Source organism: Malaclemys terrapin, chromosome 17, assembly GCF_027887155.1.
Source record: "Malaclemys terrapin pileata isolate rMalTer1 chromosome 17, rMalTer1.hap1, whole genome shotgun sequence".
NCBI lineage: Eukaryota > Metazoa > Chordata > Testudines > Emydidae > Malaclemys > Malaclemys terrapin.
In genome coordinates, this window is record NC_071521.1 from 25428829 (window position 1) to 25447053 (window position 18225).

At 47.0% G+C, this 18225-nt stretch overlaps 1 protein-coding gene across 3 annotated transcripts in view; it reads right to left on the reverse strand.

Annotated features, from left to right (window-relative positions):
• Window positions 1-2540: 2540 nt before the first annotated feature.
• PNPLA7 (patatin like phospholipase domain containing 7) overlaps window positions 2541-18225 on the reverse strand; it is a 408012-nt gene continuing 392327 nt past the window's right edge. For all 3 annotated transcript variants that reach the window (XM_054007693.1, XM_054007690.1, XM_054007692.1), the window contains 3 exons: window positions 16937-17021; window positions 4922-5025; window positions 2541-3846 (listed from right to left, as the gene is read on the reverse strand). In XM_054007693.1, the coding sequence (XP_053863668.1) occupies window positions 3766-3846; window positions 4922-5025; window positions 16937-17021 (270 nt within the window). In that variant the 3' untranslated portion in view covers window positions 2541-3765. The remainder of the gene's footprint in view (window positions 3847-4921; window positions 5026-16936; window positions 17022-18225) is intronic.

Genomic DNA, 18225 nt, shown 5'->3' on the forward strand with positions numbered 1-18225 from the left:
ACAGTGCAAATAAGTGATGGTCACATAAACTTATTTTAACATGGGGGAGGGATAGCTCAGTGGTTTGAGCATTGGCCTGCTAAACCCAGGGTTGTGAGTTCAATCCTTGAGGGGGCCACTTGGGAATCTGGGGCAAAATCAGTACTTGGTCCTGCTAGTGAAGGCAGGGGGCTGGACTCGATGACCTTTCAAGGTCCCTTCCAGTTCTAGGAGATGGGATATCTCCATTATTTAAAACACTACCCTATACCCGAAACCTACTGACCGCTATACGTACCTACATGCCTCCAGCTTCCATCCAAGACACATCACACGATCCATTGTCTACAGCCAAGCCCTAAGATACAACCGAATTTGCTCCAACCCCTCAGACAAAGACAAACACCTACAAGATCTTTATCAAGCATTCGTAAAACTACAATATCCACCTGGGGAAGTAAGGAAACAGATTGACAGAGCAAGATGGGTACCCAGAAATCACCTACTACAGGACAGGCCCAACAAGGACAATAACAGAACACCACTGGCCATCACATACAGCCCCCAGCTAAAACCTCTCCAGCGCATTATCCACAATCTACAACCTATCCTGGAAAATGATCCCTCACTCTCACAGACCTTGGGAGGCAGGCCAGTCCTCGCTTACAGACACCATCAAGGGCTCATTCACGTGCACATCCACTAATGTTATATATGCCATCATGTGCCAGCAATGTCCCTCTGCCATGTACATTGGCCAAACCGGACAGTCCTTCCGCAAAAAAATAAACGGACACAAATCGGACATCAGGAATGGTAACATACATAAACCAGTAAGTGAACACTTCAATCTCCCTGGTCATTCTATTACAGATTTAAAAGTCACGATCATGGAACAAAAAAACTTCAGAAACAAACTTCAAAGAGAAACAGCAGAACTAAAATTCATTTGCAAATTTAACACCATTAATCTGGGCTTGAATAGGGACTGGGAGTGGCTGGCTCATTACAAAAGCAGCTTTTCCTCTCCTGGAATTGACACCTCCTCATCTATTATTGGGAGTGGACTACATCCACCCTGATTGAATTGGCCCTGTTAACACTGGTTCTCCACTTGCGAAGTAACTCCCTGCTCTCCATGTGTCAGTATATAACGCCTGCATCTGTAACTTTCACTCTATGCATCTGAAGAAGTGAGGTTTTTACCCACGAAAGCTTACGCCCAAATAAATCTGTTAGTCTTTAAGGTGCCACCAGACTCCTTGTTGTTTTTATGGATAAAATCCACCCTTCACCATTAATAAGTTTAGGCTTAGAATCATAGAATAGAATCATATAATATTAGGGTTGGGAGAGACCTCAGGAGGTCATCTAGTCCAATCCCCTGCCCAAAGCAGGACCAACACCAACTAAATCATCCCAGACAGGGCTCTGTCAAGCAGGGCCTTAAAAACCTCTACGGATGGAGGTTCCACCACCTCCCTAGGTAACCCATTCCAGTGCTTCACCACCCTCCTAGTGAGTTTTTCCTAATATCCAACCTAGACCACCCCGACTACAACTTGAAACCATTGCTCCTTGTTCTGTCATCTGCCACCACTGAGAACAGCCTAGCTCCATCCTCTATGAAACCCCTCTTCAGGTAGTTGAAGGCTGCTATCAAATCCCCCCTCACTCTTCACTTCTGCAGACTAAATAACCCCAGTTCCCTCAGTCTCTCCTCATATGTCATGTGCCCCAGCCCCCTAATCATTTTCGTTGCCCTCCACTGGACTTTCTCCAATTTGTCCACATCCCTTCAGTAGTGTGGGGACCAAAACTGGACACAATACTCCAGGTGTGGCCTCACCAATGCTGAATAGAGGGGAATAATCACTTCCCTCGATCTGCTGGCAATGCTCCTACTAATACAGCCCAATATGCTGTTGGCCTTCTTGGCAACAAGGGCACACTGCTGATTCGTATCCAGCTTCTTGTCCACTGTAATCCCCAGGTCCTTTTCTGCAGACTTGCTGTTTAGCCAGTCAATCCAGAACCTGTAGCGGTGCATGGGATTCTGCCTTCCTAAATGCAGAACTCCGCACTTGTCCTTGCTGAACCTCATCAGATTTCTTTTGGCCCAATCCTCTAATTTGTCTAGGTCACTCTGGATCCTATCCCTACCCTACAGCGTATCTACCTCTCCCTCCAGCTTAGTGTCATTGCGAACTTGCTGAGGGTGCAATTCATCCCATCATCCAGATCATGAATAAAGATGTTGAACAAAACCGGCCCTAGGACCGACCCCTGGGGCACTCCGATTGATACCGGCTGCCAACTAGACATCAAAACGTTGATCACTACCCGTTGAGGGCTAATGCCTCATATTAGAAGTTATGCAACTCCTTGAGAGATGGTACAAAGCTCAAAGGCAACTTGCCCTCCGGATCCATAACAATCCTGGATGCTGCCCCAACTTTCTAGATGTTGCAGGGCCCTGAATGGGTGAATGACCACGTGTACTGGATTGGTGCAGCCATCCACATCTCCTGTAGCCTTCTGGTAAGTGACGACAGCAAGCATCGATTTCTCTGCTGCAATTTTATTTTAAAATACATATATAATAAGGACTCCAGCTGTGGTTATAAACTGAGGGCGTCTTCAAAAGTACAAGTGTCACCTTGGAAGGTTCTGATCTCAGCAGAAGTGACTTAAGATCTTTGGGCTACTGGTGCATTCCCAAAAATCTTCAGCATTCAAATACCTTCCACTGGGGTCGTGACAGAGCGTACCATGCTGGGAATGGAACCTGGACTGCTCCATTTTAGATGGCTGCAGCCTTTGTGGAGCTCCTGAAAAGTTGGGCAAGTTTTGCATGCCGGCAATGAGGCCTTTAAAACATGAACTCTTATGGACTCAACATAACCTGCCTGGTATTTTATCACACCCCACAAAGCAGTTACTGATTAATGACAAAATCTTGTAACCCACTGACAACCACGTACAGGCATTTCATTTCAGCAGTTACCACTTCGTTTCACAAGGTAGCTACAGCTATGTAGCTACTTTGTAACTGCCTGGCAAATAGCAACTAAATGCACCATCATTACATGCTCCTGCAGATGGCTTGATTATACAGTATCTGAAGCAAATGAGTAACATTCAGAGTAATTAACTTGTAGCATTTAGATTTCCCGTTAAGTCTTCAAGCGAAATGCAGACAGAGACCCTTTATCCTACTATCACAGCAATACTCCCACTTACACAGTTGCAAAATAAATACAGAGCTGAGTTAACAACATGGCTGCCTGGCTCCTGTGACAAACACCTCTGCACTCTAATGCTCATGTATTTATCCTTCACAGCAGTGGCAGTGCACATACTTTCCAGCAATGTTCATTTTTTTGAGCCTTCTGGGCCAGAACAGCAAACAGAACCCATGGTGGCAGACAGCCAAAGCAGCATCTGAACATACTTCTAACCACAGACAACTCCCAGCACACCCCTTCATTATACAAACCCCAGAGAGATCAATGACTCACAACCCACAATGGCACCTGGAAAAAGGAGCAAAGTCATTGCAAATTTCCATGGCATGAGATCTCACTGGGCATGGAGATGTGGGTAGTGCACTGGCAGGTCTTGTGCTTCACTAAGGACAGTTAAATAGCCCCTCCATCCTGATCAGAGAGGTTTGAGTAACTGCAACATCTCAACCAGGCAATCTCTTTATAAAAAGGGCTCTAGTCAGTGAAACTACAGTTATGTGATCAAATGAAAGACAAGTCCTGATAGCTCCCCTAGGGATTAGCTGGGCTCCCCTGTGCTGCTGGATCGGCTCTCCTGTTTGGGGATGGTGATGCGTTTTCTTATTTGTACATCTTCATCCTGAAGGAGGAAACAAACATACTCATCAGCAGGAGATATCTGATCTGACATGATTTAGCAGACTGTTCCAGATAAACAAAGACACTCCTCGCTCTCCTTCCTCCCCAGAAGCCTTCTGCATATCAGACTTCAGTCTCAGAAGGATTAGCTTGGCTGATGACGATTTTAAATACATCCAGGAACATGAATCTGTGTGGATCTACGAGACAGCCCTCGCACTCTGCTGCTATCTCACTCGGAAACACTGAAGTCACCTCACGTCCTTCCCTGTATATCTTATTTGTGTAGTTTCTCAAACCTGTTCACATGCTCCCATCCAAGAACTGTTCTTTCCAAATATTAGCAGGCATTTGTAGCTGGCCAGGACTCTCCCCGTAAGAGAGAGAGAGCAGGGATGCAGATTTGCTGTAGAGTTTTTCATTACCTAAGTGGAGCTGTGTGATCCAATTTATGCTTTGCTCCAAGATGGGAGGTCAGAAAAACGTCATGGTCATCACAACTTAGAGATAGATTATAACTATTTAAATGCCAGTCTGTGAACTCTGGCCATGAGACATGCATTCTCCCCGCTATGCGTCTAGGAAGGGACAAAGCTTATGTCAACACCCTGCTAAATTATGGATCCTTTAAAGGAGGCTGACAAGTTTCAGTCACACAAAAGCTCCTGTTTATGGCTTGGTTCCTTCCAACGATCTTCCCTAAAGACGGAAAGGTTTGGCCTTGCAGGGTTGTAGGTTACATGTAACCTAAAATATCAAATAGCTTGGATAGGCTGCTCTGTGAGCAGCTGCTGTACACAGTCTGCCTGAGAGGGATGGAACGTGGCTTAGGAATGCACTCAGTACCTGCACTGCACTACAGACCATCTGATTTTCTTCTACCAGATTCCTTTCAGCACCAGTCTTACAGGCTGCTTCTCTCAATTGCCCTTTCTCACCTTCCCACGAGATTGTGATCCCACCATCTAACCTAGATAAGGCTCTATGTCTGCAGGAAAACATTTGGCTTTGACATGTTTGTCAGACTAAAGGCCGGCAAAAAGACACACAGAGCTAATCTAGAGCACAGTTCTTACGGAGTCAGAATCCTCTTCCACCTGGCTGCTTAGGAAATTAGCGTAATCGTCCTTCTGATTGTCCAGAATTTCTTCTTCATACTCAGTCTGATAGTCAGATTCATCTGAATAGGAGGGAAAAGAGAATCATTGATTTTAGTTGGCACCAGTAATGGACAGAGGGCATTGCAGGAGGATTACAATATTTGCGAACCACATCCTGAGCTACAAAGCACTCAGCCAGGAAGGAGAGTCAGGTTTGACCAACTAATGGCAACTCAACGAACTAATTACTTTTCCCTGGGGACCACAAATCAAGCTCTCATTTTAGAAGTATCAGTTCTCTAGCCTGTCTGGTTGCAGAGATAACCTTCAAAAACTAGATGTAAACTGATGTTTCAATGTCTGCTAGTAACTGCGTTAAAATTGCCTGGTAAAAGAGGTGTGAAATGTCCCATTCATCTCAATGGGGCCTTCGCTTTCAACCTAATGATAATGTAAAATGTTGACATATTAACACCACTGATCACTGCACACAAATATCACCACTGATTAATACACACAAATATTAATACCACTAATTCATGCAAACATGCAAGAAAAGGGACAATCTTGTTCGGCAGATCTGCACAATCTACTTTTGGCATATGCCATGGATTGAGTATGGAAGAGCCCCACCGCTTATATATTCTCCAGCTTGACTCTATTAGGATCTGGGAAGATCTGAATCTGGGGAGGTCAGAACAAAGCAAGGTACAATGACAAGTGATGTCCATGTTCAGTTGCAGAGGTGCCTCTGTCAACACCAGTCCTTGCAATGCCAATGCTGCTCGCAGGACAAAACCTTGGGACCTCTCTGTCCCCCTTTTACAATGTTGAAAATTGAGCTGTATTCCTATTCAGTGTTTGTTGTCTCTTAGCCCTGGTCTACACTACAAGTTTAGGTCGAATTTAGCAGTGTTAGATCAATTTAACCCTGCACCCGTCCACATGACGAAGCCATTTTTGTCGACTTAAAGGGCTCTTAAAATCGATTTTTGTACTCCTCCCCGACGAGGGGATTAGCGCTGAAATTGACCTTGCTGGGTCGAATTTGGGGTAGTGTGGACACAATTCGATGGTATTGGCCTCCGGGAGCTATCCCAGAGTGCTCCATTGTGACCACTCTGGACAGCACTTTCAACTCTGATGCACTAGCCAGGTACACAGCAAAAGCCCTGAGAACTTTTGAATTTCATTTCCTGTTTGGCCAGCGTGGCGAGCTCATCAGCACAGGTGACCATGCAGTCCCAGAATCGCAAAAGAGCTCCAGCATGGACCAAATGGGAGGTATTGGATCTGATCGCTGTTTGGGGAGATGAATCCGTGCTATCAGAACTCTATTCCAAAAGATGAAATGTCAAAATATTTGAAAAAAATCTCCAAGGGCATGATGGACAGAGGCTACAACAGGGACCCGCAGCAGTGCTGTGTCACTGGGGTATGCATTCCCAACGACTTTAGGGTCGCTCGCGAGCCCTTGAGGCTATGTAGCCTGGCATCCGTTTGATCCAAAAACAAGCCTGACCCTTCAAACGGAAGGTCCTGCAGGGTGGTCTGCACCTCTGGCAGAAGGCCTGAAGCCTGTAACCATGCCGAGCACCTCATCACTACCCCTGACGCGATTGTCCTAGCAGCTGCGTCAGCGGAGTCAAGGGAGGCCTGCAACGAAGTTTTGGCCACCGCCATCCCTTCGTCCACTAGGGCCGTGAACTCTGGTTGTGCGTCCGGAGGCAGGGATTCTTTAAACTTGGAGACTGATGCCCAAGAATTAAAGTTGTGTCTGTTCAGAATCGCCTGCTGATTAGCGATCCTCAGCTGGAGGCCCCCAGACGAGTAGACCTTCCTCCCGAACAAGTCCAAGCGTTTTGCCTCCTTGGCCTTGGGTGCAGGGGCTTGCTGGCCATGACGCTCTCGTTCGTTGACCGCAGAGACTACCAGTGAACAAGGAGACGGGTGCGAAAAGAGGAAGTCAAACCCTCTAGATGGGGTGAAGTATTTCCTCTCCACGCCCCTTGCAGTTGGTGCACTGGAGGCCGGTGTTTGCCATACCGTCTTGTAGTTAGACTGGACCGTCCTTATAATCGGGAGAGCGATTCTGGAGGGGCCTTCCGGGCTCAGGATGTCAACCATGGGGTCCTCCTGCTCTATGGTCTCCTCTGCCTGCAAGCCCAGATTGAGGGCTACACAGCGGAGCAGGTCCTGGTGCGCCCGATGATCAATCGGGGTAGGGCCAGACACTGTTGTGCCTGCCACGGCTTCGTCCGGCGAGGAGGAAGAGGTCGGGTCCTTTTGCCCATCTTCGCCTTCCTGCAACACGTCATCGATTGGTTGCTCCTCTGGGGCCTGTTCCACGGTGTGGGACTGAGACGGTACCATGCTCGGTGCCGAGTCCACTCCTTCACGCTCCTGCGGTCTGGAGATCGTTGCCTCCTTGCGAGAGGGCGGGCGGTACTGTGGAGAGCGGGACCGGTACCCTGATGGCTCAGATCTCGAGGCCCTGGATGGGGGGCCTTGCTGGTGGTAGACCCAGGGTGTTCAGAATGGCCATTGGCCTGGCTGGCCCCATTGAGGATGACAAGAAGCTTCGTAGTCTCTACTGGCCTGTGTCCTGTGGGCATACTCGCCGTACCGGCCCGAGTCAGTCTCCAACACCACGGACGGTGATCTTGAAGGCCACGGCGGTGCCGTGGGACGGTGCCGGTCCGGGGTTGGAGAGCAGTGTCTCCGCGACCGGAACCTGGAGTAGCGTCTCGCCGATCTGGACCTGGATCGGTACCGGTGACCATGGGACCGGGAACGACTACGGGTGGTCGGTCTCGGGGATCGTGTAACCGACGCGTCCCGGTGCCGACTCGAGTATGGCTGCTGGGTTGGTGCCGTCCGCTTATTGAGGCCCAACGGCTGTGGCGCTTTCTGCGCGGAGGGCAACCGGGAGTCCACCGAGGCGGAACTCAACTGGGACCGGTGCCGTGAACGGTGACAAGATGGCGACTGTGATGGGCGCACTATTGCCAGCTTGCCTCTGGATGGCAGTCTCGGCGGAGCGTCCTTAGTTTGTGGAGGGCCCTCAATGGATAATTCAATGAGGTCCTTTGCTGCCTCAAATGTGTCCGGAGTGGAGGGCTGTTCCAAGAGCTCCTCCAGCCCTTCCCCCTCACTCAACGCGCCTATCCCAGGGCTCGACGGGCCTTTCGGCGCCGGAGCCACTGACACCGGGACCTGTGCCGGGGCGTAACGGCCTTAGGCGCACTCGAGGTCTTCGCTGGTGCTGCCCTCTTATGCGGGGAGCGTCCTCGGGCCTTGGGTTGGCCCTTCGATTTCGGCGGCGAAGACGACCAGTGCCATAAGTGTCCTCGCTGAATCGGTGCCGTGGGCTTCGGGTGTCCCGCCGGCGCCGGACCGATGCCGGGGCGCTCTGCACCGAGGCAGACGGTGCCGTCGAAGTGGCGTGCTGTAACGCCGTCTCCATGAGCAGCTGCTTAAGGCGAACGTCTCTTTCTTTCTTAGTCCTGGGCTTAAAGGCCTTACAGATCTTGCAGCGCTCTTTTTGGTGTGTTTCCCCCAGGCAACGGAGACACGAGTCGTGAGGGTCTCTCAATGGCATAGGTTTACGGCACGTGGCACAAGCCTTGAAGCCTTGGGTGTGCGGCATGCCCTGCCACCCAGGGCCGGTGCTGGGGTTGACCAAATACCTACTACAAGAGCTTAAGTACTTCTAAAGAACTGTTAACTACTAGCTTAACACTGACAACTAAAGAACTGATAACTGTGAAGATAACACTAATGACTATGCTAAGGGACACTCTCAGACGAGAGACAAAGTTGTTCCAATGCTGCCACGGACGGTAAGAAGGAACTGAGGGGGTCGGGCCTGCAGGGATATATATACCCTAGAGCGGGGTGCCGCTCTGGCGGGAGGGGGGCCCTGCTGGCCCGACGGGAGCTGCTAAGGGAAAAAGTTTCCGACGTCCGTGCACGCAGCGCGCGCACACCTAATGTGTAATGGACGTGAACAATCACTCGAAGAAGAAAGTCCCTTCCTGCAGCTTTTGAAACAGACCAGAGTTCCTGAAGACGCGAGCGTCATGTACCTTTTCTGGCCATCCCATGTTGATGTTAGTGAAACGTCCCTTGTGATCCACCCGTGCTTGCAGCAGCATTGAAAAGTACCCCTTGCGGTTTATGTACTCGCTGGCTTGGTATTCTGGTGCCAAGATAGGGATATGCGTTCTGTCTATCGCCCCACCACAGTTAGGGAATCCCATTGCAGCAAAGCCATCCACTATGACCTGCACATTTCCCAGAGTCACTACCCTTGATAGCAGCAGCTCAGTGATTGCGTTGGCTACTTGGATCATAGCAGCCCCCACAGTAGATTTACCCACTTCAAACTGATTCCCGACTGACCGGTAGTGTCTGGTATTGCACGCTTCCACAGGGCTATTACCACTTGCTTCTCAATTGTAAAGGCTGCTCTCATTTTGTTATTCTTGCGCTTCAGGGGAGAGCAAGTCACAAAGTTCCATGAAAGTGCCTTTACGCATACAAAAGTTTCGCAGCCACTGGGAATCATCCCAGACCTGCAACACCATGCGGTCCCACCAGTCTGTACTTGTTTCCCGGGCCCAGAATCGGCGTTCCACGGCATGAACCTGCCCCCTTAGCACCATGATGTCCAAATTGCCAGGGCCAGTGCTTTGAGAGAAGTCTGTGTCCATGTCCTCATTGCTATTGTGATCGCGCTGTCGTCGCCTCCTTGCCTGCTTTTGCAGGCTCTGGTTCTGCACATACTGCAGGATAATGCGCAAGGCTTTTACAATGCTCACAACAGCAGTGGTGAGCTGAGCGGGCTCCATGCTTGCCGTGGTATGGCGTCTACAGGAGAGCAGGAGCACAGAGTTGCAGCGGAAGTGGTGGATGACAATGGATGCCATGAGACTAGATATTTATACCAAACAATGAGAGGGCCTGTGAGGTGGATTCATGGCACCAGGACAGCAGAGTTGCAGAGGAAGCAGTGGATGACTGAGCTCATTTACTCTATTGAGACTGAGTTCATTTACAACAGCAGGAGGAGAGCAGAGTTGAGGCAGAAGTGGTGGATGACCATGGTTTGCAGACCTACTGCAACGTCTGCTGCCCGCAGCACTCAGGACACAACAGCCGTGGTAACAGTGAGCTGAGCTGAGCGGGCTCCATGCTTGCCGTGGTATGACGTCTGCACTGAAAAAAGACACAAAATGATTGTCTGCCGTTGCTTTCACGGAGGGAGGGGCGACTGGCGACATGTACCCAAAACCACTCGCGACAACGTTTCTGCCCCATCAGGCATTGGGAGCTTAACCCAGAATTCAAATGGGTGGCGGAGACTGCAGGAATTGTGGGATAGCTACCCACAGTGCACCACTCCGTGAGTCGATGCTAGCCATGGTATTGAGGATGCACTCCACTGACCTACTGCGCTTAGTGGGGACATACATGATCTACTGGGGGCTGGGGGTTGGACTAGATGACCTCCTGAGGTCCCTTCCAACTCTGATCGTCTATGATTCTATGACTGTATAAAATCACTTTCTAAAGATCGACTTCTATAAATTTGACCTAATTTCCTAGTGTAGACATACCCTTAGCCAGCCTCTGATCTTCCCATCACCACCAGCTTACAGAAGTTTCCTCTTAAAAAGATCTTTGTCACACGCTTTTTGAAAGTTGAAATAAATAAATGATATTCACTATTTTGTTGATGTACTAGGGATGTGTGATATTCTCCTATTAAACCCATACTGGCTTGTTCTGATCATATCACAATTACCTGGGTGTTTTATCTTACTATTTTAATGTGGTTTCAATCCATACTCCTAGTTTTGCAGTATGACTCACTGTTCTGACATTATCAGGATAATCCCTAGCGCCAGTTAGAGAGTTAGGTAAGACATTAGCTACCATCTGGAATCAGAGCCACTGAATTAACTGAAGGATTGCTTATTTATGTCACCAGTTCAGTCCCTTTTATCTTAAACTTTTGCAGAACTCTTGGACATACCATCTGGTCCTGGGGACTTGATGATCCTTAATTTATCAGTTTGTTCCAGCAACTTCCATTTGACCTGCTTAGTTTACCTCTTTTATTACCTGAAGAGCACAGGCATGGAGTGTCTCCCCAATATCTTCTGTGGTGAAGACTGATGCAAAGAAATTGTTTTGCTTCTCTGAAAAGTGCACAAAATTTTGGACCACTCCCTTAGATTTTCACAGACTGCCTTGCTTCCAAAGAACTTACAATTCTTTATTTGATTTTTGTCTTTGACTATTTGCTCTTCCCTTTTAGCCTCCTAATTTTGACTTTGTATTTCATCCACCATAGTTTATGCTCCTTTCTCTTAGTGTCAGTAGAGTTGGTGCGCCTTTTTCTGAGGGATTCCCTGTTTAGCTTGAATAAACTCTTGAAGTTAAATCACTGAACCATTTACATTATGCTCCCCTCCACCCCCAGCTTTCCTGCTTCCTTTCTTCTTTAGAGGTATGCGTGCCTTTTGGTATTCTGTTATGGGTTGCTTAAGTAGCCTCCACACTGAGTCTAAGAATTTTAATTTCCTCACTTTTGCCTATAGGTCTGTTTGATCAGCTACAGATGGGGAAACTGAGGCCCAGCGGGACCAGTGGCACAACAGTCCCCCTACAAACCCCAATGCCATTCCCATGTTCTAAGTGCTAGACAATACTCCAGCCTAGAAACAGGATAATGTTACTTAGAAGATTTAATCATTTTCAAATAACCACAAAGAAATCTCCAGATATGTCACAAGATAGACAAGAAGAGACTGTTACAGACTCATTCATGTTGCCTCCATATCAATTCACCATTCTATTTAAGAACTCAGATACTTTCAGAATATTGATCAGAAGGAGTCCAGTGAACTCCCTGAACCTGCATTACTGTACACATCCATCATAGCTACTGTCCAGCTCCTACCTTATAAATCAATACTGAAGCCACATACAGCTCTACTCTCTAGACTGTGGCAGTTTGTGAAGCCACGCCAACTGAAATGCTCTGACTGACAACCAGCAGGGGTAATAAACCAGCAAAGCAATGGCATCATTGTCACATGGGTTTGAGCTATTCCTGCTCTCATGCCCAGCCTTTTCCCTCAAAAATCAAACAAGATGCATATGCAGCAAAATTAAACAAATCTCAACTGCTCATGTTGGGCATTGATCCACCTTGCATAGAGTTGATCAAAAAGCCCTGTTTTAGACTGGTTCCTTCTGCAGTGCTTGCAAGGAGTCTGCCAATAATCACAACTAAACACAACAAGCAAGCACTTTTAATTGAGCCATCGCACGTCTCAGCAAAGTAATGATGCCAATGTGTTACTCCACTCTTGTTCACCGGCACCCCAGCCTTCTGTTTACTGCTTCTTGCCTGAACACATCACAGCTAAGAGGAAGCACAGTGCTCTACTCACGAGGCCAGCTGGGACTCAGGAGAGCTGGATTCCATTTCCAGCTTTTCCCCCTGCCTCCCCTTGTGACCTTGGACAAATCACTGGGTCTCTCTGTGGCTCAATTCCCCATCTGTAAAATCCTGCTCCACTTCACAGGATGGTTCGGAAGATAAACCAATTCCTGTTTGTGAAGTGCACAGATAACTCACTGATGGGGGCCGTACATGGTAATCAGACAGATCCATCATGGCTACATATACAGTGCAAGCAGAGACCTGGGTTTCTATTTGTGTCACTAAATCACCACTCCTGCTTTTGGGGGATTGGGAAAATAACCATCCTTTTGTGATGTCTGAAATGTTGGTGGGTTTGCAGAGAGTGGGCAGGGAGATGGAGCAGATGTGCCAGTAGCAGTTAAACCAGCTTCACCGAGACGCTTAACAGCTACAAAGTTATCTGTGTAGATACCAAGTATGGGGCATATGCTGTGAGATGGTTGAATACCTTCAAACATGGGAGTTGCTGGATTCTCCTAGCTGACCCCTACAACCGTGACCTAACTCTCCACATGTTAAATCAATTGGCCCCCATTCCCATGGGGGGCTGTCAGGACAGACATCTCAGTGTCCCCAGCGCTGGCCTGTGTGTGGAATCCTGCTCCCTATTAGCCACCTAGGTAACCTCAGATTATCTTGGGTTTAAAACATCCGTGACATTTGGCTTGTCTGTTTATTACGTTTCCATGAGGTTTGCATTTCTGCCCTAATTCCCACTCCCTCCTGTGATGGTGCTAGAGCACCGCCATCGTAATTGAGACTTTGTTAGGCTCTAGGGCCTCAGCCTTGTAATAAGCATTGTGCAAACTGAACCCTGAGCCCATGCGGAGCCTTACTGATTTCAGTGGGGATCTAACTCCAGTATCAGTAATGTCAAACTGAACCCTCTCACAGCAGGTGTAGGTTTAAGTGAAATGTACACAATTAATGATTTACTTGAAATCTTTCTAAAGAGCGGATGAGCAACAGCTTATACTCAGCGGCTGCGAGGGACCACGTAACTCAAAGGTTTAGCCTGGTGTCTATTTATAAGCAAAGGCCAATTTTGCCCAAATAGAAATGCTAAAGCCTCTGAGGATGGCATACTCATTGCTATGCAGCAGTGTAAGAGTAATCCCACCTGTGAACCCAACAGTCCTGGCAAACACAGACACCACTGGACTGTGTATAAAAGGAAATACAGAATACACAGAATAAAGAAGAAGAAGAGTCTTTTTCAGCTAGGTTCGGAGGAACAGGTCTTGTACTTAAAATGAATTAGCTGATTACTTAAGTATTGCTCGCGTTGGAACAGTTGATAGCATCTGCTGCATTCTGCAGATGACAGTACATTCTGTTCCTTAGCATTTTATTCTAACACAATGGCTATAAGCTGGCAGAAAACGGATTAAAAACACTTGGCCATTACTTTTTCCTGTAGTTGTTCAGAGAGTAATTTGTAGCTTTAATTAAATATAATGGCTATGATTAAAAAGGAGGCCCTTGATATAAACTTGGTGAGGAAATGCTGGAATTAAACTCATTGCATCTGTAGTTTACCACAGATGACAGTATTTTCAGAGGTTTACAACTTTATTGTTAAAACTTACTTTGAGCTAAAAGTGAACAAACAGCCTGAGATGGCTCTCTAAACAAATGTTTCCAATAGCAGTGTGGTCACTAATGTTATTGCATATTTGTATTTCAAGAACTCTCAGGGCTGGTCCACACTAACCCCCCACTTCGAACTAAGATACGCAACTTCAGCTACGTGAATAACTTATCTTAGTTCCACACGCGGCAGGCAGGCTCCCCCGTCGACTCCGCGTACTCCTCTCGCGGAGCAGGAGTACTGGCGTTGACGGTGAGCACTTCCGGGATCGATCCCAGAAGATCGATTGCTTACCGCCGGACCTGGAGGTAAGTATAGACGTACCCTCAGAGGCTATAAGCAGGAACAGAGCCCACTGTGGGAGGTGTGTTACCCACTTCTGATCATCTTGGTTCAGAAAGACGAAAAATAAAACAAATGGCAATAGCCACTGCTGCAGACTGGAATGCGTTCACATGCAGTAGGCTATTCCAATGTGGTAATTCCCCAAGGTTTTCATTATTCAGTAGTTCTACAGCACTCAACAACAGTGCTCTTGAGAACGAACAGGAAGGTGTGGTCCCTGCCTCAAAGAGCGAACAATCCAAATATTACACATGGCAACAGGTGAGTATAATAGAGAAACAGAAGCAGGAGAGGCGGGGAAAGACAAGGACGATGGTGAAAAGATCACATTGTTGCTCGGGGAGGCACAGGCCCATTCTTGCTAATTCGGTGTGGTTTTTGTTTCTCTTTTATAACTCCATTTTTGCAGGTGATACAGCTGATGTGAAGGTATAAGGTTCTATGGATTAGATTGTTTGTGTGCCAATAACTCTCCAAGCTTTGATGGATATCATGGAATCAGGCAGTCTGCCACAATCTTATGTGGATTGGTACTTTTTAGATATTTATATTGAATTATTTTTTAAAATAGCCAGATCCTGAGGCTGCTGCATATGCACAGTAATTCCTTTTCCTAAGGGTTTTCAGAATGTCTTTAGTGCACTAAAAAGATTACACACCATTTTATTGCTTAAATGCTACTAGAGACAATGATGCAGCTACAATAATATTGTGTGTCCCCAAGAGTATATATTGACATAACGGACAGCAACACTCTTTTAAGCTGTCTTCTGTACCAGTGATCTACAGTGGAGAAGAGTGGTTCTTTTATATATGTCCAGTGCTATTACAAAGAAAAGACAAAGAAAATAAACATACAAAATTGTGTTAAAGGTGCAATAAGACATCAAAGGCAAATGAAGTCAGAACTGAGCTGTGCTATTTTTCACTTGCCCTATTACACCTTGGATTAAAGCACACTGGGTCTCCCAATGTCTCCTGCATTGACCTTTGGCCCTTTTAACATCCGAGCACTGCTGAGCTAGTTCTAGATGAAACAGAAGCCTTAAGAGCACACAAGTGAGGAAAATTAAGATTGAAGTCAGACTCATTAACTTCACTTTAAAAAGTGAGCATGTGTGAATCCCTGAGCACAGCAGCCTGGCAGCTGGATTTTCCTTCTCAGGGCTCTGTTCTCCCTGCACCACATGAGTAACTACCTCAATGGCAACTGAGCATGGCACTGACGGCAGAACAGCTCGCTTTGGTCAAAATTTGTCAAACCTACTTTTAAGGTACCTTAATACTAACGCTCTATTTAACTGGCTCTCTCATCTAAAGGCAAATCTTACCTGGCAGGCGAGCAAGAGGTGTATTGGGGATCAGATTGCTGCAATAAAGCATTTAAATCACAACTGGTCTAAATAGTCATGCCACTAGTAACCGTGTTATGCAGAACCTTTTGTTCCTATTCTTAATGACTGTTTAAATATATTTGATTAATATTTTCTTCATTAGGCACAGTGATGGGAATTAGCATGTCAAAGAGCTGCAGGGCCATCTCAACAGAGTCGTAGATGGAGGGGCTGTTAATTTCTCAACGTGTGGCCCACAATGACAGACAGGTTGAGAACCACTGCATTAGATCCTGGGAGTGTAGCAACTGTGTGCAGAAGCAAAGCAGCCATTACTTGTTCCTCGGCAGCATGCATGCAGCATTGCCCATGAGAGCTGGGTTAAGTGAGAGAGGGAATGGGAAATAAGAAATGCTTGAAAAAGCCTCTAATGTGCTGATGTTCCCAATAATGGAGGGGGGGGGGGGATAAAATGTAAGCCAGTGATTCACTCAGCACTGCTTTAATAAGAGCAGGAAAAGTTCCCTGCACTGGGCCTCCAAACTACCCTCCTTCCCCATTTCAAGGCTATAGATGACCAAGCCAAAATGTGAAGACACGACAACTAGGGTGGCCACATCAGCAAAGCCCCAATCTACAACTCAGCACTTTCCCCACAATGCGGGGAGGAGGGTTTGAGGGAGAGCTGGCTTCTGCCTGGCTGAGGCTGCACTGGGGCATTGTCAAAACATTAACACTGAGGGGAAAGGGAGAAAATAAGGCACCGAGCAGACCTACTTCATGTACAGGCCGTGTCACTTCACATCCCTGAAAGACTCACAAGAAATGCAACTGAAAGAGTATAAATACAGTAGGATTAATTTCAGAAGTCTTGCCTATGGGGAATGGGTAGACTCAAGGCAGGGTGGAGCAGAAGAAGGTGGATTAAGATGAATCCAAGAAGCATCTGAATAATTTTCCTCATCACTAAAGTCTAAGTTCCTCCAGGATGGGATGCCCAAGTTGAGGTTAATAATAGTGAGGAATAATTTCCTACTTAATGAACAGAGCTCAAGTGAGAGCAAACAAGAACACAGGGATGATTTGAGAGTATTCCTTGGATTGCTATTGAGGAGAGACAAGCATGTGGGTGGCACTATGTACATTGTATATTGTAGCAATAATCTTCACCCAGAAAAGTGTATCGTCTCTCATGTAACTGTCTCGATAAGCCAACTCACCATCTACCAGGGCTGCTTTGACTGGCTCAATTCTGGACACGATTTCTGCCAAGTCAGTGAAAGAGGTACTAGGACAGGTCACAATCTGAAATACAACGCAAAGTACATGTATATTATTCAAATGCACACACAGAAATAAGAAATACAAGACACTGAAATCGTATTAAACATCAGACACACAGCCACAAAAATGGAAATTCTCAGTGATTGTTGCCATGGAGCCTTACCATAGTAACAGGGTTCTCCAAAATGACTACCCTTATGGAGCCCCAGTCTTGGGAGACATGTGCTTGGGTTACAGTCAGCAGTTCCTATTAGGCCCATGTGCACATGCACCGTTTCCCCACACACTGGGATCTGAGAGAGTAAAAAGGGGAGCTACCCTAATTACCTCCTTCCACTACTCCTGGAATTCATCAGAAGAGACTTCAGAGAAGTGGGACAGACAGCAAACAGCCTAACGAACAGAGAAACGGGGGAGAGCCATGAACTGTGTTCGGATCCTGCCACTCCTTTGGCACTCAGAAGGGCTGCTGCGGCCAGTTCTCTTTATACCCTCTGTTCCCAGCACATTGGGAGCGTTGCCTAGATGCTTCCCAGCCTGTGCACCAGAATGTGCATATCAAAGATAGGGACCGTAGACAGGGCCAGGAGATTCATTCACTCTTTTGCCTCTCTCTCAGATACACACTATGGCTCATACTCATTGGTGGGGGGCTCCCAAGAGAAGACCATGAGTATTGCAGCATGGGGGCTGCCAGCAAAAAGCTGACAAATCCATAATGATAGCTGTAACTGGCACAATACTATTATGAAACATACATGCTGTGTAGTTGTAGCCATGTTGATCCCAGGATATTAGAGAGACAAGGTGGGAGAGGCAATATCTTTTATTGGACCAACTTCTCTTGGTGAGACACAAGCTTTCAAGCCACACAGCACTCTTTTTCAGGGCTGGGAAAGGTACTCCCAGCATCACAGCTAAATGCAAGATGGAATGGTCCCATAGAACAGGGGTGCCCAACCTACAGTCTACAGGCTGTACGTGGCCCATCAGAGCATTTCATACGGCCCACAGCCTGCTTCAACACAATATTCGAATGGCTTATTCATTAGCATTTTGTCATCATATTTATATCATTTTAGTTTACACAAGTGTGTAAATAGACAATACGGTACACAGAAACAACCTATCTAAATACATACAAAACAAGCTGAACTTAAAATCTCAATCAATACAAAGTGACTTTAAATCTGTGCTTAGGTTTATGTGGCCCCTCTGTGTAATA